This window comes from Aptenodytes patagonicus, chromosome 7 (genome assembly GCF_965638725.1).
Source record: "Aptenodytes patagonicus chromosome 7, bAptPat1.pri.cur, whole genome shotgun sequence".
Classification (NCBI taxonomy): domain Eukaryota; kingdom Metazoa; phylum Chordata; class Aves; order Sphenisciformes; family Spheniscidae; genus Aptenodytes; species Aptenodytes patagonicus.
The window spans coordinates 31,802,235-31,828,754 of record NC_134955.1 but is presented as its reverse complement, the minus strand read 5'-3'; the positions used below and the strand labels follow the sequence as shown (position 1 = coordinate 31,828,754).

General features: G+C 38.6%; 1 protein-coding gene across 6 annotated transcripts; it reads right to left on the bottom strand.

Annotated features, from left to right (window-relative positions):
- Nucleotides 1–1,961: 1,961 nt before the first annotated feature.
- TMEM62 (transmembrane protein 62) lies at nt 1,962–25,550 on the bottom strand. Of its 6 annotated transcripts, none has more exons than XM_076344700.1 (14): nt 25,493–25,550; nt 21,265–21,376; nt 19,937–20,074; nt 18,723–18,768; nt 14,926–15,067; nt 12,732–12,856; nt 12,462–12,584; nt 12,021–12,176; nt 10,398–10,557; nt 8,611–8,724; nt 7,572–7,656; nt 5,948–6,052; nt 4,949–5,067; nt 1,962–4,017 (listed from the first exon to the last, which is right to left on the bottom strand). In XM_076344700.1, the coding sequence occupies exons 3-14, from the start codon at nt 19,974–19,976 to the stop codon at nt 3,691–3,693; spliced, it is 1,542 nt and encodes a 513-aa protein (XP_076200815.1). In that variant the 5' UTR covers nt 19,977–20,074; nt 21,265–21,376; nt 25,493–25,550; the 3' UTR covers nt 1,962–3,690. The 6 variants fall into 6 exon arrangements, 5 of the variants coding, with proteins under 5 accessions (XP_076200815.1, XP_076200812.1, XP_076200817.1 ...); XM_076344697.1 differs by lacking the exon at nt 25,493–25,550 and adding an exon at nt 24,964–25,092; XR_012995897.1 differs by lacking the exons at nt 21,265–21,376; nt 25,493–25,550 and adding an exon at nt 4,562–4,643 and having other exon boundaries at nt 3,950–4,017; nt 19,937–20,039.
- Nucleotides 25,551–26,520: the final 970 nt, after the last annotated feature.

Below are 26,520 nucleotides of genomic sequence, written 5' to 3'. Positions count from 1 at the left end.
ATTTTTATTTTTTTAGTATGCTATAGACATAGTGGGAAAAGCACATGGAGAAAGCCTCTCTCCCCCCTTTCCTTGCATTTTCCACTACACTGAATGCCAAGATCTCTTTATTGGGATCACTGGATTGGACAGGCCTTCACTGATGACAGTTATAGGAAATTATGCATGGCAATGGCATTCCCCTGGGAACTGCCCTCTGCAAGTTTTGCTCAGCCCTCACAGCACCGAGGCTAACGCACGTAAAATAATCTTTTCTCTTTTTCCTAGTTTATGTTACGCATTTCACAAGCATCTTGGATGTAATTCACCAATGAACACAAGAATTCCTTCATAAGCAAGCAGCAGCATGAAAAACTTACATGTGCTTTTTCTAAAGGGACTTCAAAAAAAAAAGAGAACAAAATGTATTTGAAAGCCATTCTCAGAATTATTTTTCTTTCCAAATAATCATTTCAAGTGTCCTTTTAGAGTCGTTTCAAATGGGAATTAAGTATTTTAAAGGAGCTCCTCCATGCAGATTAAAAAAACCCAAACCAAACCAACAAACCCTGCAGAGTATTGTAATAGAAGCATTTATACTATGAAAGATTGATTTGTCACAGATCATACTAATGTCCGCCAGCAGTATGTAAAGTACTTCAGCAGCCTGGTTCCACGATCTGCCACTTGCTTTGCTCACTTCATGTAGCTCCAATTTCTCCTCCTAATGAACAGCTTGGAAAGGATACTCTTGACTTCAGAAGACCTCTGTACTCTCATGCTTACCCTGCAACAGCCATGCAGTACTAGTTTAAAAGAAAGAGAACTATATGCCAGAAGTAATGAATGCCAAAACCATTTGCTTCTGTTCAAATAAAAAAATTAATAAATTTTTTTAATCCATAAACTGGAAAAACACATCATAAACCACGTAACACTGTGAGAGATCTTACACTGATGCCGATTGATGTAAATGCTAAAGTACGTTACAGCACAGTATTGTGTTATCTTCTCAGTAGAAATGCTGCCTTTCAATGAGAAGAGCTTAATTTTGAAAGGGGACCAAACCCAGGCAATTCATCGGGACAACAGAGGGGCTGTTATCACTGGAATGTCTCGCTTCAGTCCACTATGTTGATTTGTGCCTTCTGGGCACCACAGGCCAACAGAGGAGCAAATGAGGTTTTCTTCATAGGGTGGCTTGCAGATTTATCATAATATCTGCCTGGTTGTCAGAGGTTTGTCTAGTTATCACTGGTTCATTTAAGCGACTCGTGATGCGTTCTAGGAGATGGGCTGTATTTTATGAAACCAATTTATTTTGTTTGAATTTTAAGGGAAAACATACTGTATTGTGATTTTTGTTACTCAGTTAACTTGGGCAACCACTTGCCTATATGGTAAGGACAGCTAAATTAGAGGCTAGCTCCCAGTCTGTGCTTCTAAGAACTTTCAGCCTGATGAGATACAAAGAATTACAAAACTTTTAAGGAGGTATTGGCAAATAAAGTCTTCCTGTGTTAAAGTGTACAGCTCAAGTAGGAAAGTTGGTATTTTCCTGCTAAGGTTTTAGAATATTGGAAAACTGTTTAAGGACAAAATCTGAATTAACGTGAGACAAGGTAAGTTAAGTTTTACTTGTCTGTTAGGCAACAAAAAGCTGCGATAGTTCATGGTCTACAGACACAGCTAAGAGGTGCTTCCTATGCAGGGTAGAGTTCTAAGTTTCTACAGTGTGCTCTTCGCTGTGCTACCAGGGCAGTAGGATAGTCCCTTTCTCTCAAAGTTTATTACATCATTCCCACATACGTATATAATTCACACATCAAACACGTTTCAGAGCAGTCATTCTCATTTGAGTCCTTAGAGCCAGGGATAGCACATCTACAAATAAAACATCTTTGCTCGCCCCACTAATAGCATTGAGAGATTCTTAACAGAATTTCATCCACCTACCAAACACATCCCATGGAGCAACAAAGTAAATATTTGACAGACTGTAAGATTTTTTAAGTCCATAGACATTTGATTACAACCACCATTTAATATCAACAATCACAACAAAAAAAGTATCATTTCAGAACAGGGTCTTGTCACAGGGTATAAATATTAAGTATTTCATTGCCACTTCTTATGCTCCCTGATCACATAAAAGTAATTTAATTGCAAAATGTCAGGTTTTTTTTTTAATTAATTTTTCAGTAGTGTTTCTCACAAGTAAATTTTGGGCCCTGCCTCTTTGATTTTTTTAACAGCTTTACAAAACAAACGTAGCAAGAAATGACATTCTGTATTCTCTTAACAGTGTATTTAACTTATGCAAACGAAAGCTGTTACTTTCTTTTTTCTATTATATCATCAATCATTGAGTAACAGGAATTAAGGAATAGGAAAACTGTCATCTTTCAGACATAACAAAAGTCTTAATTGTAATCATTATTTTCTTCCAATTCAGTTTATTTTCCTGTATGTTCTACTACAGTCACTGCTGGTTTTTTCTAAGGTGCCATAAATAAGTTACCCCTCCTTTTTCTTGAGGAGCCATAAATAAGTTACTGTAAAATTACCTAAAGTATTTTAAATGTTCCACTCACAGCAGTCTTGTGAAGCAGGTCAGTGTTGTCCTTTACAGATAAAGGCACCTCAGCTCTCTTGGCTCTGGATCATTACATTCTTCATAAATGTAACTGTTCTATCATTTTTAGACTTAGAAAAACTGAAGACAAAGAAGTGAGTTTTCCTAGGTCACTCTTTGGCACATCTGACCCAGAAATACAGCCCTGATCCCCTCGCTTGCAGACATTATAGGCATCGGACCACGCGATTCCTTCTGGCTCTCCCATCTTGAGGATATTGCCTCCATTCTTTGCTTTGAAGCTGAACTCTGACTACAGCTGGGAATCCCAGCAACACTGATCATTCACTCTCCTTTCACTGGTCAAGTGTGGGAAAATTGAAAACCTCAAGAGTGAAAAACATAACTACTTCCTCCCAGAGAGAGAGCATGCTAATTAGCCAGCACTCCCAGGACAAGACCAATAGGCCATGGCTCAGGTAAGCATAAACACAAACACACATATACACACCTAACAGCCTATAAACTGCTCGTATACAGCATTGTGAACTGAAAAAGTGTATAAGCGTAGGACTCTTACTGTGAAGGCCACCACAGCACCTTTGCAACAACCATCACTTCATAAAGACATCTGGTCTACTCCTGTAGTTAGTCGTGTAAAAATATATGTAAATCTTGAAATAAAAAGCAGAGTTAAGCACAAATCCTGGAGCTCATTATCAAGATCTATGCTCATTTTTCCCAGCATTATAAAAATCAAGAATTTAATGAATTAAAAACATTTTTCCATTCACAGTAGTAATGAGCAAACATTTCCATTTGTGATCTAAACAGACATATCTATCTTCTGTATCACAAAAAGCCCTATTATAGAGATTATTATACAGTTTACTGTATTAATGTATAACTGTATTATAACATGTATTATACAGTATATTCTATATGTATAATACAATGAAAGTATATAATACATTTTGTTATACATTTACTATTTAATACAGCTCTGTAGCAATGCAGGTGCAGCTTCAGATCTTACCACCTAATGGTTGGGCTGTATGGCATTCCAGCATCACAAAACTATAGGTTGTCCCTTGACAGTTTTTAAGTCAAAGAACTTTGAATACTTGTATTGTACTTCAGGAGCTCTGACAGTTTTTCATTTCTACTATGTAAGTTCTGAGCTCAGATGATTTCAGTGTCCAGGTTTTATAAATCAGAGCTGAGGTCAGCACCACCAGCCACGTTCTCATTGGGGAGAGGAAGAAAGCCAAGGTCCCATAGGTTCGCAGCAGGAAATAGCAGGAATAGACCTGCCAGGCCAGGAGGAGTGCCATTGCCAGGTGAACAAGCACAGCCATGAGGTGTTGGACATGACGGATGTGAGAACGGAAGCTGTGACCCTGGCATCGCAGCAACAGGCACCAGCACAGATAGGCCATTAATGGCAGGTTGAAAAACAACATCTGAAAAGAAGAGCAGAGCAAAATAAGACGATGAGTAAGCCACGTGTTCTGGGTAACATACATGAGGGCAAAGAAAGATAAGAGATGTGCTCTGTCCCAAAACTGTCCCATTCTAAGGGCTGAGTCCAATTCCCAGAGCTGGAATCTCAGGATGCACTTCTAAGACTCTGCAGCTGATAGAGCTGTGGCTGCCTGTGCCTCAGTCCCAGGCCAAGCATTCCTGCCCACTCCCTTGCAGTGGGAGGCACTGACATGCATCTGACCTTCCTTGGAGCCGGTTCAGGGAGCTAGACTTGGCAAAATACTAGCAGAGTAAAAAAGGAAGATCCTTATGTCAGTTTAGCTCTCTGACCCAGCCCACTGTGGTGTCAGACAAGTGGGCATAAGGGAGGGACCAAGAAGGAGGCAACACTAGCTTGGCCTGGCTTAAATGCCAAGGAACTACACCCTCTCTTTCAGATTAATGGCAGCTGGGAAAACCAGAGGGCAGGCAGGTCAGACTGCTGGGAAAACTGGACTTGCGTACTTAGAGAGTGACACCTACTGATCTGAAGAGTTATTCGGTGTGCAAGGGCTGCCCTGGCCATTCAGTTCCTTTTGCTTAATCACTGCAACCTGTGTGTGAGCTGAGGACCAAAAGAAAAATTTAGAGTGGTAAATCTGTAGAGATGGCCTCTAATCCAGACATCCAGGGAGTCCAAAGCAACATCAAATAGAGGAAAAAGAGAAGTTTGAGAAAGTAATGCACAACCTCCTTCCTTTCTGCCCTTTAAGTTTGCAGAAAGGTAAGAAAGAGCTGTTGTAGTCAGGCATGGCCACTAATCTTCTCTATCCTTCCAAGACTCCTTTCTTTATAAAACTATTAAAAAAAACCCAGAAAAAATTCCCAGAAGAAAGCAGTTTGTCACCCTTAATTTTTATAAATATGTACCTGTAAAATCCCAACCACAAATGTCAGACTGCCCTGCAAGAAGGAACCACCAACGAACACCCCAAAGGAAAAACAGGCCCCCACCTGGCCATCTATCAGTTCACCTACAAACCATGGTCCTGAAAGAGAGGAAACCAAACATACAGCACCATCAGAAAATACAATATAGACATGGCCCTTTTTCACATGGCCCTTTGTATTCCTGAGCATGAAGTGCTTAACGGGAAAATTACTTCTCTATTGCTTGTCTATAGTAATAAGCCTAACGTTTTAATCTTCAACAAACAGCAATCTGATGAACGTTCCTGATGTGAAAAGATCATGGTACATCAATGAGTTGTGGCATGCAATGAAAATATTTTTAAGTTGGTTTCATCTCTGTGACAATTTTCAGCACTGCATATAACATTCTGCTTATGAGAGAAGTGAAGAGATAGATCCTTTCAAATGCTGGCCTCTTCCCAGAATCACAGTAAGACAAATGAAAGATATGGTCATAAACAATTCCAGCTTGGCTCAGCTTAGAAGTCAAAATGGGCAGGCTGCACTATGTTATGCTTACTACACTGACTGCCAAGAAAGTAGCTATTTTAGTAACATATTATCAGAGGAGAAATAAGCTAAAATTGTTAGCATCAGAGCCGAGATGTCTTCGTGACATGTCATGTGAAATGTACATTCCATATACTCATTTTACACCAAGGTACAACCAGATCTTACTCAAAGAATAAGTGAAAACCAAATTAAATTTAAAAATACTCACTTTGCTTTCAGAGTAATTTAATAATTTAAGTGTTTAATTCTAGGGCTTCTAAGTTAGGCTCTTAGAAACAAACCTTTAGTCTCTTTGGACATTAACTTTTCAAATTCCACATAGATTTTATAACTTTAGGAGAATGGGGAAAATCTACAAGATGTTAGAAGTCTCATTTTTCATCAGGATCTGATGTGTAATTTAAAAATACTAATTTATGTCCCCCAGTACTCTAGGTTACTTACCCAGAATGGTGTATAAATTCAGAACCATAATTGAGTAATAGAAGGTGTTTGTTTTACTGAAGACATGAAGGGAATACGAGGTCAGAGTAAGCAATCCTGGCTTTTCTAAACAGAGACAACATTTAAGAAAAATACACTTGATTCAGGTTGCAACACACACACATATATTAAAAATATTGGTCTTTCTGAAACAAATCTGCACATTATTTACTCATTCTATTAAATAAGAAATATAAAAATAATATTGGGTATGTCTACAGAACAAACGCAAGGGAATGCATTTCTACTATTACTATGATAACTGAAAGTAAGGAACCAATAAATACAGCAATCTATGTTAAAAACAGCAAAAGAAGCTGCCACTCTAAATGAGTACACTTACTGTATGTAAATAAAATTGAATGACCATTCTATACCCAGAAAATGAAGTTAGCTAGAATGAAAAACATGGAGAAAGTTCATATTAAAATGAAAAGCAAGAGCTTCAAAACAGTAACTGTGCAAACCCAAAAAGGCAGGTCAGCATGGACTAGATTAACTGGATTTTCTTTGATTAAATTTGCTTAGTGAGATCTGATAGCAACTCAGATAAAATGAAGGCTAGGCATTAAAATGGCAGCATTCTGACAAGTGTGTGATGTTAGCAAAAAACCGCAGTATTAATTTTCTAACTGAAGCAGAGAATTCATAGATTGAGATTGAGAGCGCCTTCCTATAAAAGCTAGCTTTTAGAGTTTCACCTATTACATGGCTGCCCTTCTCACAAAGCATTAACTCCCAAAGGGCAAGCTTGACCTTTGGAAATCAACAGCTCTAACAAATTTGTTCACTAATTTGTAAAACATTTGTCATGGTCTACAGGGACCTAGCTGATCACAGAGTGCTAGCTCTTTTCATTTTTAGCTGCTGAGTTCCATAAAGGCAACTGAAAAATCTGTTCTTTTTCTATGTAAGCAGTTGCAGTAGTTACCTTGGGACGCTATGTGATTATGAGTATAAAGGAAGGGACATACACTGACATGAATAGGAAGGGAGGTGGCTTCCAGAAAAATCTCATTAGTAAGGTGTGGTTCAAACAATTGTTTAAAGGATAAACACCACGAGCTTAACAGTATTAGTTTTCATTTACCCGATCTATCGCAAACAAGATATAAGTTACGACAGAACTGGTCTTAACATTATTTTGAGAAAGATCCAAGCCTAACAAAAATTATTTTTGTAGGAGGAAATCACTCAGGTGACAGAGAATTCTGTGCCAGCTGTAGTGAAACAAGCACAGAGAACTAATACAAAATAAAACACTTCTTTCCCTATGCATTGGATTCTTCAGTGAGAAAATTAAAATGAAACCTTTAGACTCAATTGAATTTCTGTTTAAACAAAAGATACCTGATCCAGTTTTGTTTTTAATTTACTTTATTTGATATATTGCAGGTTTTCTGGGTCCCCTTAAAAGCAAAACAGCAGCTTCTGAGAACCCAATCAAACCCCACAGTACCAGATGCAAAATGCATATGGAGATTAACAGCGCAATTACTTATATAGTTAGCATACAGATAAATAGTAAAAAAAGTTTAGGGAAAATTAGATCCTCTAAAAACCACAGACAAATATTGGTTCATACCTTTGAGTGCTGGCTTTTGGAGGTATCTGAAAATAACGAGCAAGGCGATCTGAATCAGCACAATCAGCCCAAAGAGCACACGAGCCTGAAAAGACAGTTTTAACTCTAAGCCAGCCCTGGAGTAGTAGCTGCCTTTGAGCATGCCTTACGGACATTGATAGAACGATACCAAGATTTCTAACTGAAACACACATTCAAAGCTTGATGGTGTCATTGAACCGAAGAGTAAAAAGGAACTTAGGAGTTCAAGTCAGTAAGGTGCAAGTCCAGTAACTTAAATTCAGTTGGATGGCTGAAAGTGATAGACCTGAATCTTTCAAAAACGGGGTTTGTAAAACACATCCATTGAAAAAGTGTAAACGCTTCCTATGTAAAACATTTTCTGAGTGCTGTACTAAATAGAACTGCAGTTCAAGACATTGTGGAGAATATTGGTTACTGATTAACAAAACTAATATAATAATTTTGAGCGAATTATGATGCTATCTGCAGTAATGTGGACTTTCTTATGTTCTGTAAGTGCACCTAAACTATTAGGACATGCCTTCTTTGCATGTACTGAGCTGTAACACTTCTGGATATGACCTGGAACTTACTGAAGTCAATGAAAATTTTGCCTTCCTCTTTGCTAGAGCTAGCTATAATGTCAGTAGCTGATGTGAGACTTCTTCCAGCGTTCTTGCCAGTACACATATTGCAACAGATTACAGTGAAGTTTTCTTTGATTTAATGTTTCCTTTTTCTGCTACCTCCAGTAGCTTCTTTTCCATTTCTTGCTTGCAGAAAATGTGTGTATACCTATACCCAAAAATGGACAGTTGTGACTAAATCCAGGAAGTCAACTGTTTGCATGAACCATTGCTGCACATTCACGTTTGAAGTGCACAACTTGAGAAAGGAAACTTGAAATATTTGTGACATTCCAATGGAGTCATATCTGGAAAAAGCAAAGTGCATTCAAGTCTACCAGGAATTAGGAAAATGCCTCCTGCAGTCTCTGGGGAAACCAGAAAACAGCTGTTTTGCTGAAAGTACTTACTAGAACATAGTGGTCAGTGAGAAGAATAACAGATGGCCAAAAGCCAAATCTAAGAGAGAGGTTTTCTTCCATAGCAAATATATGACCCTGCGTGCTAATTCTTCCTGAAGCATCCTAGTTTGATATAAAATAAGAGAGCAATTAGATACCAGTAGTACACAGAATATCTAGTTAAAGTTGCTAGTTATCATTGCAGCTTTTCTGGAAAGATGCAATTGACGCATACATGTCTGGCATACTGCTGTATTAAATACTTCTCCCTACAAAGGATTACCTACTGTCAGTTTTGTAGTTTCAAATAAACTGGTGATCGTAAGATCATAATCTGAAAGTGCTACATATGAAGGAGATCCTGTCAGAGATTCAGCAACTTGTGGAAGACAGTGACTATTTATTGGCCACCACCACCACTTGTTTTCTGAAGGCTCAGTTCTAGATAATAGCCCATCTTAAAATATTTTGAAGCTTTGTTGTACTTCTTTTCTGGCATATTTGCTAGAAACTGATATTGATAAACAGTAACAGCGCTACATTTATTCAACAGTTTGGTATTTCTGCATGTGTAACACTGACAACTTATCTTCCAGTACATAATAAATGGTTTATTTATAGTAAAGGATTCAGTATGTTTAGTGTGATTACAGCTGAGAAAAACATTTGGACAATCCCAGAAACAATGTACAGGAATTGAGTATTCCTATTTTCTCCTGGTACCTAACTCAAGTTAACGCTTCATCCTCCTCGCTTTCCCAAAACTATTCAGTTACTAGATGTAATAGTGATTTATGACTGGAAGGGAAAGGAAATTAAGTTTTTTAAAAATCCCACTCAGTTATCTGATAACAAGCATGTATTTGTAAGCAAACTGTTGCTGTGCAGGCCTGTATAACCCTCTTCAAATGTTACTCAGTTTTGTGCATGTTTTCATCATCATTAAAAAAAAACCACCAAACAAAAACCAAACCACTTATAAAATGCAGCTTTCCCAAGTAAAGCATCACAGAAATTGGTAACAAGCGAGGAGGCAGAACACTGGCAGTACAGAAACGCCATCAGAAAAAAAAAAAAAAGCAGTATTGCTCTTGTCCTGTGAGAAACAATGCCTAGCTGGATTCCACCAAGCAGGACAAAGCTGACTTTCCCATTACTATTGTGCAAATGTGCAGAATGTTAGAACAGTCCGATCAAGTTCTTTGAAGGCCACTTGAAGGTACAAAAATAAATTATAGTAGCAAGAACAGAAGCATTCACTGAAAAATGGTTTGTTTTTTTTTTTTTCCACCCAGTAATCTAGTATCAGTTAAGTCTGATGTTCTGGGAAACAGAAACCATATTCGCTGTCAGCCTGTAAGAGATCATGAAAAGAACTTCAAACAGATAATCAAAGACAGCATTCCAATCTTCCAGATCCAGTTCCTTTGCCTTCTGAACTAACATGATGCTACTTTCTATTTTCCTTGATCAAGCCCGATTATTTTTTTTTTCCAAAGACAACCTTAAAAGTTAATTGTTGCCTGTTACTCAAAATAATTTATTTTTGACCAATTACTTGCTCTTCATCATGTCTTATTATATTTCTCATGAAAAATAAGAATCCTATTTTTTTGTCCAAATGCTTCATGAATGTTTTAGTGCTCAGCAGTCAGTGTTTTTTCATTTTTGTAATCAGACAAATATGAAAGGAAGTCTGTTATGTATTTTGTCCCTAGTTATGTGACACAGAAGGGTGATGGAGCAGACGTGATAATGTAAAAATTCAATAGAAAGAATGCCAACAGGTACCTTACCTGCACAGTCACATCTATGTGATGGAACCCTTCACTGTAGTTTTGCGGGCTCCACTGCAGTACATAGAGAGGGCCAGACACCTGATGCGCCTTCCCCAAGTGAACTCCGTCTATATAGACTTTGACAGAGATAATGACAGAAGGAGAGAAGGCCAGAATTCTAAGGAGTGAATAAACAGCAAAATAAACAGATTTGTTACAGGACTTGCAGATTTGTCATCACTTCCTCAAGAGAAGTCCCTAAAGATTATGCTACCTTGTACTTAAGAGATCAAAAGAGTTAGAAATTAAAACGGTGAAATATCTCTAGGCTAACGGTAACATGGTAGCTCTTTCCTACAGTTAAAAAGAGAAGTTCTGTATAGTATTGTGCAAAAGAATAGGATAGAAAACCAGGCTGTGGAACAGATGAAAAAGTGGCAGAGATCCTCAGGTCCTGGCAGAAATGATCTTAGAACTCTTGCTGTCAAAACATTTGCTAACACAAGTGGGATGCATCCTCCTGCACACATACAGACACATAATCAAGTACTTGTATACTTTTCATTAAAAATTGCCAGTCTCTCTCTCTGAAGTCCTTTGCTGTTGGGTGTGGGTTATTTTTTGGGTTTGGTGGTGGTTTGGGGTTTTTTGGGGCTTGCTTTTTTTTTTTGTTTGGGGTTTTTTGGGTTTGTTTGTTTGTTTTTCTGGTCAGAATATAACCTCTCAGTCTTTGTAACTGAATTTATGAGAAATGGAGTAGAACGCAAGACTGATATTACAGATCTGAGATACCAACAAATGTAGTATCACTTGGCAGTGCTAATATTCAGAGCAACAGTGATACTAATATAGACTCAATATATTGCACATACAATTTCTTTCATTTCTGGTAATACGAAAGGCATTCCAGAGCATGTTTCAGTCAAATGAAGGAGTCTCACATAGTTATGGTGAATGATTCTAACAGTTCATATATTTAATATAATCATAAGAATGTTCAGATAAGGTTCTAAATAGGAAACTGCAAAGTAGGTAGACTTAGTAGGACACTGCTTCCTAACTGAAAAGTATGATGAACTTCTTTTGATTGTAATTCTGTGTATGCAAGATACCCATATATTTCATGCATATTGGTCAAACAGCAAATATAAGATGTCGCAAAGGGCACAGAAATTTGAAATATAAATGAAAAAAATAGAAAAGGGAGAAATGGAAAGATGGAGAGATTTAAAGCAAATATGAAAATTGGCAGAGCCTTAATATGTTTTAATATATAAGGGATGTAAAACTGAAAACACAAGAGGCTAAAAATTCCGAAGCAAATAGAGAAAACACTCAGATCGTGTTAATCTAACTCTCCCAGCTTTGGTTACATAGAAAAGTTCAACTGACTTTAGGGGAAATAACTGCATAAATAAAACAAACATGAATTACTACTATATAATCCCCTTTTATCACGGATATGATACAAAGTGAGCTCTCAGGAACAATCTTCCAGAGAAAAGTGAATTCTGAGAACAGTGGACAAACGCATTTAAAAAAAGGTTTGTGTATATACATATAGATGTACATTATAATAGTTGGGGTCTTTCTTGGTTAAAATATAGTTAAATATTGTGAAATCAAGAGATTACAGGGTACCTGATATGAGTGGAATAAATAATTTTGACTAGTGGTTCATGAGCAGAACTGCTGTAAAGGAAGGATTTGGGATTGGTGATGAGAACTACAGGCCATTCTTCAAAGTTAAGATCTGCGAAACTAAGGAGGTCATGATCAAACACAAGGATCCGGTACCTATAATGAAAGGAAAAAAATTTTGTTGATACAAACTACTGCATGCACAGCTGATTCCCATGCTTCCCAAGTTCCTAAATCAAAAAATTACTTAATTTATTAGCACACTGTTGGTATAGGGAAAACCATCCCAAACAGACAGAGACATTTTTCAAAAGCATTAATAGTAATAACCAGACAGGCAGATCTAATGCTTCTTTCAAATTCTCCAAACAGCATAAAAGGGAATCACAGTATAACCAGGTAGGCTCCATATAATAATTTGCTCACATAGGGTTTACTTACCTCCTATTATCCATCCAGTCTCCCAATTCGAGTTCCAGAGTGCCGCCATGGTGTTGACTGTGCAAGACTGGCATCAGCCCACCCATTGTATGGAGATGTCCACATAAATAGGCTGTGGCAGAACTAAGAAAAGAACATAAGAATTGTGATTATTTGGGTGGGAAGGAAATACGATGGCAGAAAACCTGAAAAGTGACAGACAAGTATGTGAAGAGAGGCAAGAAATGTACTTCAGACTGAAAACACACAGGAAAAAAAGAAAGATCTTACCTCATTAATGTTCGTATTCCTGGGGTCGGGGAGATGATTGTTGAGGTGGGAAAATGGCCAAACCAGATAGTATGATTGCTGTGTAGACTTTCTGTTGCCATCAAAGATAGCTCTTTCATTTGACTCTGAAACGGGCAGGTGTTTGAAAGACAACCAAACAAACCTGTTTAACATTCAGGCTATTTGGAAAGAATAGCAAAAGGAAAGCAGAAAGAAACTAATGAAGAATGCAATTAATACTTTTTTTTTTTTTTTTTTTTTTTTAAACACACAGAGAATACGCTCAGTTGCTTCAGGGAACTGTGCATGAACAAACCATACTTCTAGATGGATCCCTAAAATCCTATGTTGGAAAAGAAAGTGAAACCAAAGACATTCAACATCTTCCTTGCAACCCAAAACAGGAAAAGTGAAATATAACGAAGGATTTTAGTAAACAATACTTCTATCCTTTCTATTGCTTATTTATATAGTCAAAGATGACACACTTGAGTTGATTTTACAAGCATCTTTACCTTACAATTATCATCCCTACTATCTCTTGAGTTGCTAGATGGCCTTTTATAGGCATGACAGACCACAGAAACTGTGCACCATATGCTTCAGTCATTTAACTGGATAAACTATGATGCTGAATCTTGAAAATACTACTCAGCCATTGCTAAAGTTAAGCAAAAGTAACACTTTGCACAGCAGGTAAAATATCTCTCCCTTACTTGTTTGACTTCCCACATTAAATCAACCACTTACTGTCTAGAGAGATCCCCAATACCAGTAAGATCTCCAAGTCTAACAAAGGAGGCAGGAAAACTAAAACCAGAAAAGAACACAAATCCACTCTTTCACCATTTTGCAGATCATCTTTTAGGGTAACCCAGAGAACCACCAACATATTCTTTTCCCTCCTACCTGAAAAGAAACGCTGAAGGGCATGAATAAAGGAAACAGAAAAGAAGGTATATTAAAAAAAGAATGGATTCAGTATACCATTCTGGGTTAATGTAACAGGCTTATTAAGTGAAATTGTATTTCCTTTGCCTTTATGAATTTGGGCTTTAAGAATTTTTTTACCTAAGCTATGCAATCAGATCACTGATACAAATCTAATTTATTTTTCAAATTCCTGGCAGAGGTTTAATTCTTAAAAGTTACAGGTATCTACCTTTACTTTCAGTTTTGGCAAAAATCTGCAAATGACCCTCTCTGGACTCCTGCTGCTGGGTAATTAGCAAGCAAAATGCTTGACTTACCGCAGCCAAGGACAGGAGCTCTAGACTCAACTGCATTTCTTAGCTCCTTGAGAGTTTGTGTGCAGATCTACTGCACCCACTATGGATTACAGTAAACAATAAGAACAGTACTTGGCACTCCTACATCACCTTTCATCTAAGTATCACCAAGGGCTTTACAAACACTTAAGTGTTAATTAAGCCTCCTTTAGACAAGATTAGAGGGAGAACATTTTACTTTTCATTGAGGCCATTATCACAGGCAAAACATGGCATCTGTTTACCAGAACACAGTAACTCTCTGCCAACACTTCAGAAGAGTATCTCAAGAACAATAGCATATCAACAAACTACAGAGAAAAATCAAAGGGAAGCAAAATGTTATCTAAGCTGCTATGTTATTCTTTCAAAACAATACCATGTAATTTTTATGGTCTCAGAAGATCAGACCTCACTTTCATAAATGACACATTTCTTTGTAGCATTATCTTTCACATTATTCCATTGGTAAGTGCAGCTCTCTCATCTGTAATATTAATGAAAAAAAGCATCTCTCTCATCTGTAATATTAATGAAAAAAAGCATCGAACAAAGCAAAAAGGAGTGAAATTAGAAAGTTGTTTTTTTTTTTTTAAACTTTACAGCATATAAGGAAATTATCACTCAAGTCTAGCTAAATACTAAGAAACTACTGACAGTGTCCTTAAAATGTCTGATTTGACATTTTTGTACTGGATTATTTCTTAAGAGAGAAAACACACATACTCCATATGTTAAGTGACACATTCATTTTTCTAAACAAGTGTCCCACGTGCATAATAACTTAAAAATGTAAAGAATCTTTTAGATGAACACAAATCTTTCAGACAATTCTTCTTTATAAAAAGAAACAAGCACACACCCCAGACAAACCACTACAGAAGTAAAACAGCCAGCAAAATGGAATGCCAAGACTTATAAAATACCATGTTTAAAATCCCGAAGAAATTATAGGGTCTCTTAGGGCCTGGGCTGAGTGTGGCATCCACGCAGATGAATGAATAGTTCCCAAAAGAAGTGGTGTGGATGTAATGGAAAGAGCCATCTTTACGCCAAGCAGAGTATTTCCTGCCAAAATAAAATGGAAATATTGCTGTTAGAAAAGCTTGCAGCAATGACAAAAATGACCTGCATAGCATAAATGCAAGATTTCTTGCATTAGATCTAGCTCCATCTTGTTACTGCAGTAAAGTCTCTTCTTAAAAATCAATGGCATTGAAAAGTCTGTACTTCAAAGAAGATGCATTACATGGGTCACATGTTAAGACAAGCAGCAGGTTAGCACACAAACATTTAAAAAAAAAAAATGTTAGTATAAATACACTTTCCCTGAGCAACATGGTACTTTTTTATGGATAAAGGATAGGCCAGCAGCATAAATGATGCAAAACAAATAGGCAAGATGACAGGACAGCAGGATCTTACACCACTCTTAATTAAAGGAGATCTGCAAAGGAAAAAAAAAATTATTGTCTTGTGTTTATTGTTGGTATCTGAAAGAATTTTTCAAAAAGAATTTTTCCTTGCTTACCTAGAAATATCAGGGACATCAAGTCTTGTCTCCACTATTTTGTTAGAGATCTCTTAAGTTACTCTGATGTAGAATGATCAACTGTTGGCTAATGGAATATGATTTTGAACCAAAGAAATATTGAACCTTTTCAGCTATTTTCCAGAAGATCCAGAACAGAGAGACTACACTACACCAAATCTTATAAATAGTAAAGAAGGCAGCATTTCCTGTTGCTTATTACTCTTTTTTGTTTCTTGACATAGCAAATCTTACCAGTTCTCCTCTCACCTGTGGAAAGTCATCAGAATTCTTCATTCAAAGAGTAAAAGAAGAGAGCAAAAAGGGTTGCTGCTCTTCTGCACATTACCTGGTGTTAACCAAGCTGTTGAATCTTAATCTTAAAATACTCTAAGAGAGAACTGTAAACAGGGAAGGACTTAAGAGACATGTCAACTAATTCCCCCTTTTTTTTCCCCGTGGTTTTATGCTAATATTGGCTATGATAAATACACGTAATAATGAATATATACGTTGCTTTCTGTCCTTCCACTGACAACAGGTATTTTCAGTTTTTGTTACTTCTAAAATTGAAGTGCTTTTGATACTTTATGCTAGATGGGAATTGCACATATCCTCCACTGGCAAAGACAGATAACATTCCAACTAATGGTATCTACTAAATTGCTCAATTAAGAATTAAATTCTGTAACTAAGATGGCTGTGAGTAAATCTGAGATTAACTAAAACTTATTTGGTTTAATTGGGGGGGATTTTTTTTGTTTTCTTTTGGGCTTTGGGGTTGTTGTTTTGTGTGTGTGTGGTTTGGGTTTGGTTTTTTGTGTGTGTTTTTGTTTTGTTTTTTAAAACTCCCTGCATGATATGTGGAAGCTAAACCATCCCCGAGTTCAGATGATGAGTATAGTTTGAACACAGCCATCCAGAAAGCAGTTCATATCACTATTCCTCCACCAATCAGAATAAACAATAAAATTGCCAGAAAGGTTGACCTGAACAGAATAAAAGCCAATATGTTAAAACAAGTTTCAGATATAAATCAATACTTGCAATGCCGTAAGACCCTTTCTACAATGGGTTTTTTTTTTGAAGTTAATGTTATCTTTATGAACATCATGAACGTCAATAAGAAAACGGGAAGCTCAGTATCATAATCCTAAGATTTCTGCCTTTAGTCCCACTTAAGAGTATGTGTAACAGCTGAATCATCCTCTGCTCATGCTGTGGATGTAAAATAGGAACCCATGTTTTTGTGTAAATATATTATTGTATTTCAAGACAACTGCTGCCTTCTTTAATTTTAATACATAAATGAACACCAGAATGTGGTGTTGAATAACTGTTTTCCTTAGCCTCTATTTTTATATGTGCAAGCTACAGCACTCTAAGGTGTACAGCAAAGAATGAATTATTTGTTCAGGATCACTTAAAGGCAAGCAGACAGTGCCTTACTGTTGCTCAGGAGGGGAAGGAAAAAAAAAACCCAACAAAACACAAAACACCATTGTCCTTTTGACTGTTTACCTTCACAGCGGTGGGGGAGAAGAAAGGCTTCCACAAGTCTCCATTTCACTCCGCCATCTCCTTTCTCTCTTCCTAGAGCATGGCACATTTACTAAAAATTTTCTTAATCTTTATATTTTATTAATGCATCAGATAAATAAAATTGTCCCTGTAAAGATAGTTCTACCTTTAGTGATGCTTAATGGCTTTTGAGGACTCTTAGTGCCTTTCTTCAGTCTTAGGAAGTATGATAAATCTCATTAAAGTTTATTTTGCTATGATGACAGACTATAATGAAGCAAAAACCATTATGAGAACACATTTGTTTAGGAAGAGACTGTTAATTAATAAGCAAAGACTTTTTCACCTGACTTAGAATTTCACTCAAAAATGCTTAGGTTGGCTAAACTGCTTTGAAATTTCACCCTAATCCTTTCCAATCCCTTTTGCTATCAGTACATCTTCAGGACTAGAGGCAGGTGATCCATCCATCTTTCCAAACAGTAAGCTTGTCCAGGCCAACCAACAAGTCAGGGATGATCTGGCAAATTCACTGGTTCTACATCTTCCCATGTGTGTCACGAGGACTTCTGATAGCAGCCTTAAACTAGAGTGGAAGACTGATACTAGATTGTCACGTAGCCACAACTGTGGCAAAAGATATAGGGATGTGCACTGCACTAGCGCATCCAAAAGCCTTGTTAGCACCATACATTCATCCCTTAATGGTAAACCCACATGTGAATTCCATGTTCTCCTGCAAATGCAGCTGCTGCAGGATGCTATCCCACAGAATTTATGGGAAAACCTATCTGCTCCTGCTGGGCCACAGGGAACTGAAGCAAACTAAACTATCAGATGTCTAATCTGTGTTCTTATTGCAAAGTGGATGGCTTAAGAGCCTGAATTAAAGTAGAATTTAGATTTCCAAGTCTTCCTCCAGTTCCAAAGAGTCAAAGCTGAAAGCACCACCAAAATTATGAGACAAGATTTTGTGTTCAGATGTGAAAGGCAGGAGAAACTGAGAAGTTAAACATGAGTTACAACTGAGGCAACCTTTACAATGTACAAGCAAAAAAGCCAGCTGAAGAGGGGAAAGTTTCCTCACCTATCTTCACATTTAAATCTCAAGTGTGTTCCTCAAGAACATTTGTCCACCCATCATCATCATCTGCCTTCTTGCTTCTCTACTTTCAGTTTTCTAAAATGACTCGGATGTGAAGAAATGGCTCAGATAAAATTTAGACCCATATGACATGAAAAGCTCTTTTGGGGATGCAGAAAGAACATAAAAGAAGAGTGATGTTTTGTTTTGCTTTCTTTTTTCATCTATTTTAAGGAGGAAAAGCATTCTTTAGGAACACTGGTTTTACAGAAATATCTCACACAACTGTTCTGAGGAAACTGAACACACAATGCACAGAACATTTCCTAGACACAGGCAGATTTACAATACATTCAATTATAAAACACAGAGGGATAAGAGATAAGAAGTCTGTGCAAAGAATTCTCTATTTTCTCAATCTATTCTGCTCTACTAACTGGCAATGGAAAAGACAGAGGGAATAGCAAATATGATCCTGGACTATAGGAAAGTCAGTGAAAAAGCACATATGTGATAACTGAAAACAGAATATTGTTTAGTGAATTTGACCTTGACTATAATGGCATCTGTATGGTAAATAAAAGTACCTGTAATAATTCCGAACGCTATCCAGGTGTGGAATGTTGAATGAATCTGTAAGGGAGAGGAAAGAGGAAATGAAGAAACTTTCAGATCAAATTGATCATTGACCTCTGTATTTTATTTCCTAATGTTGAGATAAAGCTGTCTCAGCAGGCACTGAAGAGCTACTTTTTTAAAAATACATAATTGACAAGCAGACTGTCTAACTGTGCAGAGAAGACATTATATACTTGATGCAGCTGACCTAAAAGTGGGAATAGTTTTCTCATTTAAGTTTCAATTCAAAGATAAAGTTGTTGTGGGAATGTGAATTGTCATTTAGTGGCTAAAAGCTAACCATGTGTCTCCAGTTTGACCATAAAGCTTTTCAGAAGCTTTTTGGATTGGGTGCATTCTCGATAAGTAAGACCTAACTCATCCAAGGAAAATAAAGTAGCAATAGCATCAAAGAATAGCATGTGTAAAACAGACAGCAGCTCGGGGAGGCTTGTACTGCAATTAGGATCCACCTCTCCCTTCAGTCTGGTAACAGAAGCCTGATAGGGAAATCGGAGTAAAATGTCATATATGGGCTGTATATGACAAAGCATGCACTTTTTTTTCCCAGTGCTAGGCTTTCTAGTTTTGCCCTTCCTGTAACGGCTGGCTTATACAGCCTACAAGGTTGTTAGCTTGTGTTTGAATGCTGAGAATGTAGCAACAGCTACGATGGGTACAAAAGCTTGTGTTTGAATGCTGAGAATGTAGCAACAGCTAGGATGGGTACAAACTTCCATGAGTTCTTTCTATTCAAAAGAAACCAAATTTCCTTTAATTGCTGAACACATGATACTTTTTAACTTAAACCTGTGGGGGGAAAAGCTATGAAAAGTAAATTGAAACCATTTCTTCAGTAGGGTAAGGTTACAGTTTGCCCTTCCATTAAAAGATCGGGTATATAAACTAATGACCTGGAAACTAACATCTGAAGCTATGTTCTACCACTTGCCAGGCAAAAGCAATAAAAGAAGACTCTTACTTCCCTGGTACTAAAACTCCAGTAAGTGCCTGTAAACAAAGTGTGCCCTCAGTAGAGCAGGCGTGGATGGCAAGCCCTTCTACTGACTCATAACCACCACTAACATGCCAGTAAGTACTAACACTTTACCTCTATATTCTAACTTGCCTAAATCAGCTCTGTAATCACAGGAAAGAAAGAGATGTTTCATTTCCTTCTTACCATGATTCCCTTTGATGTCTATCCACTTGGTTTTTTCCATGACCCTTGATCTCTTCAGGATTGACTGGTAAGTTTTCCATTCTACTTCTACCTGCTCAGATCCCAGTTTGTCTCTCGTCTTAGCATCTGTCAGGTCACCTGAAAGAGTACAAAGGTGAGATATAACTAGAGGTCTACACAGCTTACACAAATACTGTAACTAGGCAAGCACGCAATCCAAGCCTCCTAGTGTAAGTGGCTGCAGGCCTCCTGTGTGCAATCTGGACATTCCTGTCATCTGGTCCAAGAGGTTACTATAAGGGCAAATGCCTTCTAATGCAGATGCGGCAGCCTGTTCAAACATCTATCAACCACGTCACTGCAGCACTTTTACTAATGCCATGCCAAAGTAAAGAAAATTGTTATGCATTCATTATACACAAAGATTCTAGTCATAGAAGCTTTGTTTAACTTCGCACCTTCTGTATCCCCTCAAGCTCCAATTAAAGTTCGAACCATTCACATTTCTGTTCATATAGTAATGCCTCCCTGCATTGCTAGTTAAAAGATGTATGCTATTTCTGAACCCTTAACTTAAAAAGCAAGCAGCAGATAAGTAACTCTGTAGAAGCAAAAGTCCAGGTCTAGCATTAAGATTCTAAAGCCTTGCATAGTATAGTAATGGCTCAAAGTCTTTTTGATTTGCTTGCCAAAACTTCATCCATTTCAATAGCAATAGCAAGCTATCAAATGAAATGGCAAGGCTTGTTTCACCTGTCTTGGTATGATATGCACAAATAGAAATCAGCAATGAAATCCAGCCTCCGATGTACTTGAACAAGAGAAGCAAGGCTGTGATTCCAAGACAGCAACAAATGCGATTATACTATACATTAGTTCACAGGTGAATTTCATACAAACGAGCAGGGATTGTTCTGAGAGAGGAACTGGCTCTTAATGACTAATCAGAGACACTGCTCACTTCTGTAATTCCAAACATGAAGAATGATGTAGAATCACTACTAGGAGGACAAGAAGGAAGGTAGCTGCTAGCAAGGACTAAGGTGTAGCAAAAAATATTGGGAAAACAATAGCTATATTGCATAATTATGTCTTTGTTACGTATAACACGCTAAACTCACCGTCAGAATCAAGACAGAATAAAAACTAATTCTCTTGAGTTGAGAAGTTATTCTCATCTGCTTCTAGCAGTCTATCTTCAGCTGCAATTCCATTGCTTAAGATACCTTAAGGCTTTAAAGTTCTCTCTTGAGATCCTAGAATTTTGCTTATTTGTTCTTCCTTTGACAGCACATTCAACACGAAATTCACACTTTTGAATTGCTTACCTGTTGCTAGAACAAGTGCTGGCTGAATTATATCAATTGTTTCAGAACAGAATTTTTCGAAGTCAGGAGATCGTTTGGGATCCCGAAATCTACTGATATGAATATCTGACACCTGCAAAAGAGAAAAATGAAACACTGTCCCAAGCAGAGGGTTATTGCTGCCCAGGTTGTTCTGCAAAGCCAAGCACATAAAAATGCAACATAAGAGCAGTCATAGTGATTCATATCAGTATAAGGGATACAGGGAGAAACAGAAGTGGATGGCTAGGGGAGAACAAAAGCAAAGCAAACATATGATATTGCACCTCTAACCCCTAAAATCATATTTACATCACAAAAATTTCCTTAACTCTAAGGACGTACAATAATATGGGGAAATACTTAGCTATCTACAGTAAGTTTTGATGGCTCTAAGTGGCCTGTTGACTTTCAAATTCTGTGAGCTTTTGATGCAACACAGTGATCTTGCTGCAAGAGAGAATGCAAAGTAGTTCTGCAAAGCAAGAATAGGTTAAAGTTACCTAGGATTTGAGGCATACTGATAACTAATTTTGTACCTGGTGTGATGTTTCCAGTAGCTGGATGGAAGGATTTCTAACATTCTACCCATGCATTTTAATGGAGCTAATGAGTGTGTTTAGATCCCATTCCATGTGCCTTCATGAAGGCAAAGATTGCCCAAGAAATGATGATACAACTTGTACATAACTGTAAAAGATGCTGTTCATTTCTGAACCAAACAGTCGAAGCCCTCACATCAGAAGAGCCATACAGGGTGGGATGGAGAGAATAAGAAAAGAAAGATTTTTTTTTTTTTTAATATTGTGGCTTTTCAGGTCTGTCCAAAATAAATCTTGGGTGAATGCTTTCAATTCCACTTTCCATTCCACTTCAGTCAATCAATTAGTAAATTATCCTCCTCAGTTTAGACAAATGGTATTTGACGCTCAAAAAACAGCGAGCACATGCTCATGGCCATCTGACGATATCACTACCTGAGAAAGAAAAACATTAACTTTTACATTCAATTTAATAAACCTGGCTCTTGTAAAGCTTTTCCCTTTTTGAAAAATCCACATAAAATACCTTGGAGACAAAATGCCTTAGCTTCTACTTATTCAGTCATTTGAATATGTAGAAAACATTGCCTGAATACAGTTTTTTAATTCTGCTTAGGAAAATTCCCCATTTGGAACTTTTGCCTAGATCAGAATTGGACACTAAAAAAGGTAAACACTTTTAGACATAACCTTAACTTCATTTTTATTGATACATTCAAGCTAGGGTGAATCAAAGAACACAGTAAAACTACCTCGATACATCAAACCTGATTTAATCATTGACAAGGATACAACATCTTATTTTGCTTCTCCTCAGCCTGTGGATTTGCAATTCATCTATCTCAGCAATCAGAGAAAATAAAAAACTTCTGTTGTTGCTGTCTCCAGATTCTTGAGCCAAAAGTCTTACAAGAAACCTTACTCCTGTTCTACCGATAACTACGGAGAATGTAAATATCCAACCTTTTAGCAGACAGTGGTTGGAAAGCCTGATTTTCCACAAAGATCTTCCCACTTTTTTCCCCCTACTATGATACGAGTTTAAGATTTACAAAAGGCTTTTCTTGTAAGTTCTAAGAGTTACAGCGTCCCAGAACTTCTGAGAGCTGAGACTAAGTTTCTGTCATCACTAAAAGCCATGAAATATGAAGATCTTGGGAGTGGAGTTTCTACCTTTTTTTTTTTTTTAATTAACTTCAAAAGTTGTCCCAATAAAAGGGAAGTCAGTGGCCAAGGGGAAAAGCTTGCAATTGCTCTTATTTAATTTCCCAAAATTTGGTAAAAGTCTACTTGCTGCATTTCTTCTCTCTTTCCCCTCCCTCTGACTGATGTGGAAACTTGGCCTCTCTCATTGCATCATAGGCAGTAACTTTCATCAAAATGGGTTGGAAGAGACTTAGGGGTGAGGAGAAATCACCATCCACATTCCTTATCTAGAGAAGATGTGGCTCAGGAAAGGCAGGCATTAACAAGGGAGAATTACAAGGCTTACAGCAACAGCAGAATGCATCCAGCTGACAGAAACAGGAGAAAAATCAGCTGTAAGCATGTCAAATATTGAACTAGAGGGCCTATTAGGCACTAGGTAAGAAAGGAAGTTCTGCTATAAGAAAGGTGAAAGAGCCATTAATACAAGATTATAGTACAAAGATTGCAATTTAGTTCAATTTAAGAAAAGACAGTCCTGTGGATGGGAGGAAAAACACAGCAGGAACTGCTGGGGGCGGAACCGATCATCTTGAGCTCTATCCAGTGACCTAGGCTAGACCTATGGAGTCACCAGGGAGCCTGAAGCCTGTTTCCCACAACATCATCAGGCACAATGCTGGATTTAGTACTTGATTAATTTCCAAGTTAGGTCAATGATAAAGCAGCTGTTAAAGGGCACATCTGAAAGAGAACATAACCACTTGAAAGTAAAGCCAAGTCTCAAATTAGCTGTGCCGTGACCTATCCTTGGGAGAACTCCACTTGGAAGTAACACAGCCAGAGAGAACATGGCAAGAGAAGTATGGAGCTGCGCATGCTGATTGTCAGCGTAGCTCTGCAGCTGCTATATGCTGCTGTAGTTGACTCTCTTCAAGATAGCAACTCAAGACAGGGGCTTTATCTACATTAATTCAAGCATATCTCTCATCCTGAAATCTGTTCTGCAGTGAAGATAAGCCTTAAGTCACTTAAGGAAAAATTACTGGAAAAACTGACGTTGCAAATACACAGCAATTGGAGAGAACAAAAGGACTAATAATACACCAGCTTGTGCACTAAGAGCACTGCCTGCAGCTAATACATTTAGGCAAAGTGTCCTTGAGTTTGAGAATAAAAGCAAAATAGTGAAAGCAGCATATTTGTTAGAAAGGAACTGCACACCCCTGTGACATCTCAGCCGTCGATTACCTGCAAATATGTAAACAGCTTGCGGTTAGTTATACACTAAGTGCTTCAGGAATGCTCTGGGGGGGAAGAGTCAGAAAAGAGGCCACAGAAGCACCCAGACGTGACAGTTTACTTCCAAGACTATGCCAGGTTAATTTAGATTTTACATTCAACCTGGAAACAAAGCTGTGTATATTTAACCTAACATTCATCACTCTTATGCTGGCCCAGTACCGTCTATTGCTAAAAATCTGTGTACCTATATACTCAGCCACACAACTTTTCTGTGTTTTGGAAGGGGAAAGGGACAGGCAGAGCCTGCATTTCTCACTGGGATATTAGATAATACCGTATCAGGTACTGATGCAATATATAGGATAGTGTAATAATTAGGTGAGTTTTAATTACCCGCTTCTACCACGCACACGTTATCTTTTGGGTAGTCTAGCGAACTGGCCAAACACCTGTAACTTAGGCTTGATTGCAAGCCTCCGGGACAGTAAAGGGGGACATTTACCGGGAGAAGGTGCCACAGCTTCCCACCGAGTGCGGGAGCACCGCAGCCGGGAGCCCCTCGCTCGCCCCCCGCCGGCGGCAGCGCTGTGCCCCTCCTCTCCACCCAGCCCGGTGGGCCCGCACGGCGACCTCCGCCGCTACGGAGCCCCGAAAAGCGGGGGGTGACCGTACCTCAGCGTGGCGCCAACCGCCGCCTCTCGCGCCGGCCCGTTGCTCGGCCACGCCCCCCTCCCCCGGCCCCACTCACCTGCACTACCCACAGCAGGTTGGCGGCCTCCGCCCCGGGGGCAGGCTGAGGGGCCCGCCGGCGGCGGCGCTGACCCACCGGCGGCGGCGCCCCCGAAGGTGCGTACCAATCCAGCAGCAGCGCCACGGCGGCCGCTGTCAGCAGCCCCACAGCCAGCTTCAGCATCCTGCGCCGCGCTGCCACCGTGCGCCCGCCCCGGGCAGCCCCGCTGGCTTCAGCACTTCCGCGTCGCGGCCCACCTCCTCGGCTTGTCGGGCCGCCCCTGCCGCTCGTCTATGGTTGGCTTGGAGGACCGATGCCAGCGCGGGGAGAAGGTGGGCACTCCCCCCCCCCCCCTTCTTTTGGCCGTTTTATTTGGCGAGGCTGTGGGATCCACCCGAAGCTTCCCGGCCGCCCTCGCCCTGGCCGGGCAGCCGCCAGCGGCTCTAGGCCGCCCCCGTGCCCCGGGTTCCGAGCGTGCCCGCGCCCCCCGTGGCTGCAGGGGGGCCTGGGAACGCCCTGGCTAAACCAAAAGAGGCCGAAACGTTACCTGAAATGCGCGGTCTGCGTTAGTCCTTAAGCCATTTTCGTGATCTGGGGGGAAGCTTGTGCCCTAAGGAGGCCTCGGGCCATTTCTTCGGTCAAGAACGGTCGGGGACAAAAAACAGACGTACGAAGAGATCAGTGTCTCACCCTGCTTTCTTCCAAGTACAGCATATAAATACTCACTCTTTTTCCCCCCCGACCGTATTTATAATTCTACCCGCTCATAAATCTAGGCAATTGACTTTTTTTGCTCCTGACATACTTAAAAAAGTCTTTTTATGGTCTTTTGAACATATTTTTTGTTCATATACACCATTTAAGGTCTATATGAAAAAAAAATACATGTATGTACAAATATATGCACATATATATGTATATTTTTACATATATGTATATGTAAATATACATATATACACACAAAATATAATATACATGTAATAATATGTATATGTATAAGGTGCATATATACCATTTAAGGTTTAAAACCTTACCATAGCAACTGTACAGTTTCATAATTGGTAAGTTATTCTTTGCTATCAACTCTCTGTTTTCCTAACTGCTGCCCACATTAACTGTTGAGGTTTTTTTCTTACCATTGTAAGCATGAGTTCAGCTGACAAAGCTTCTGTCACTTTACATCGCTGTTTTCTTTGGTATTTAATGTAGTGTTCTCAAACAACTTTTCAGGTAGTTAGAAGTTTCTAATTCAATACTGCTTGATTTTCATTATCTTTTCTCATAAAATTTGTCATAGGACAAAGGATTTAATTTTTAGCATTGATCAGGAAAAACACTTCAGATCAGCTACACTTTATTAATATATTACTCCCTTTTTCAGACGTTCTTGATAATTTAGCAGCTCTTTTGTGGGACTTCATGTATGTTTGCTTTGGTTTTTTCAACTGCCTTTCATCTTGCTTGTCTGCTTCCTACTTCCCCCTGAAGAACACCCCAAACAGCTGCTTTTAAATCAAGAGTTAGTAATCAGGGATCCTGGTAATCTTGGGGAGTAATCTTGAAAACCAGGGTTTG

Coding starts and splice junctions, on each gene's coding strand:
- TMEM62 (XM_076344700.1), bottom strand. CDS start 19,976: ATGGAAAAAACCAAGTGGATAGACATCAAAGGGAATCATG. Junction 15,068..18,722: donor AGCGTTCGGAATTATTACAG/GTACTTTTATTT, acceptor TTATTTTGGCAG/GAAATACTCTGCTTGGCGTA. Junction 8,725..10,397: donor ACATAGATGTGACTGTGCAG/GTAAGGTACCTG, acceptor ATATCAAACTAG/GATGCTTCAGGAAGAATTAG.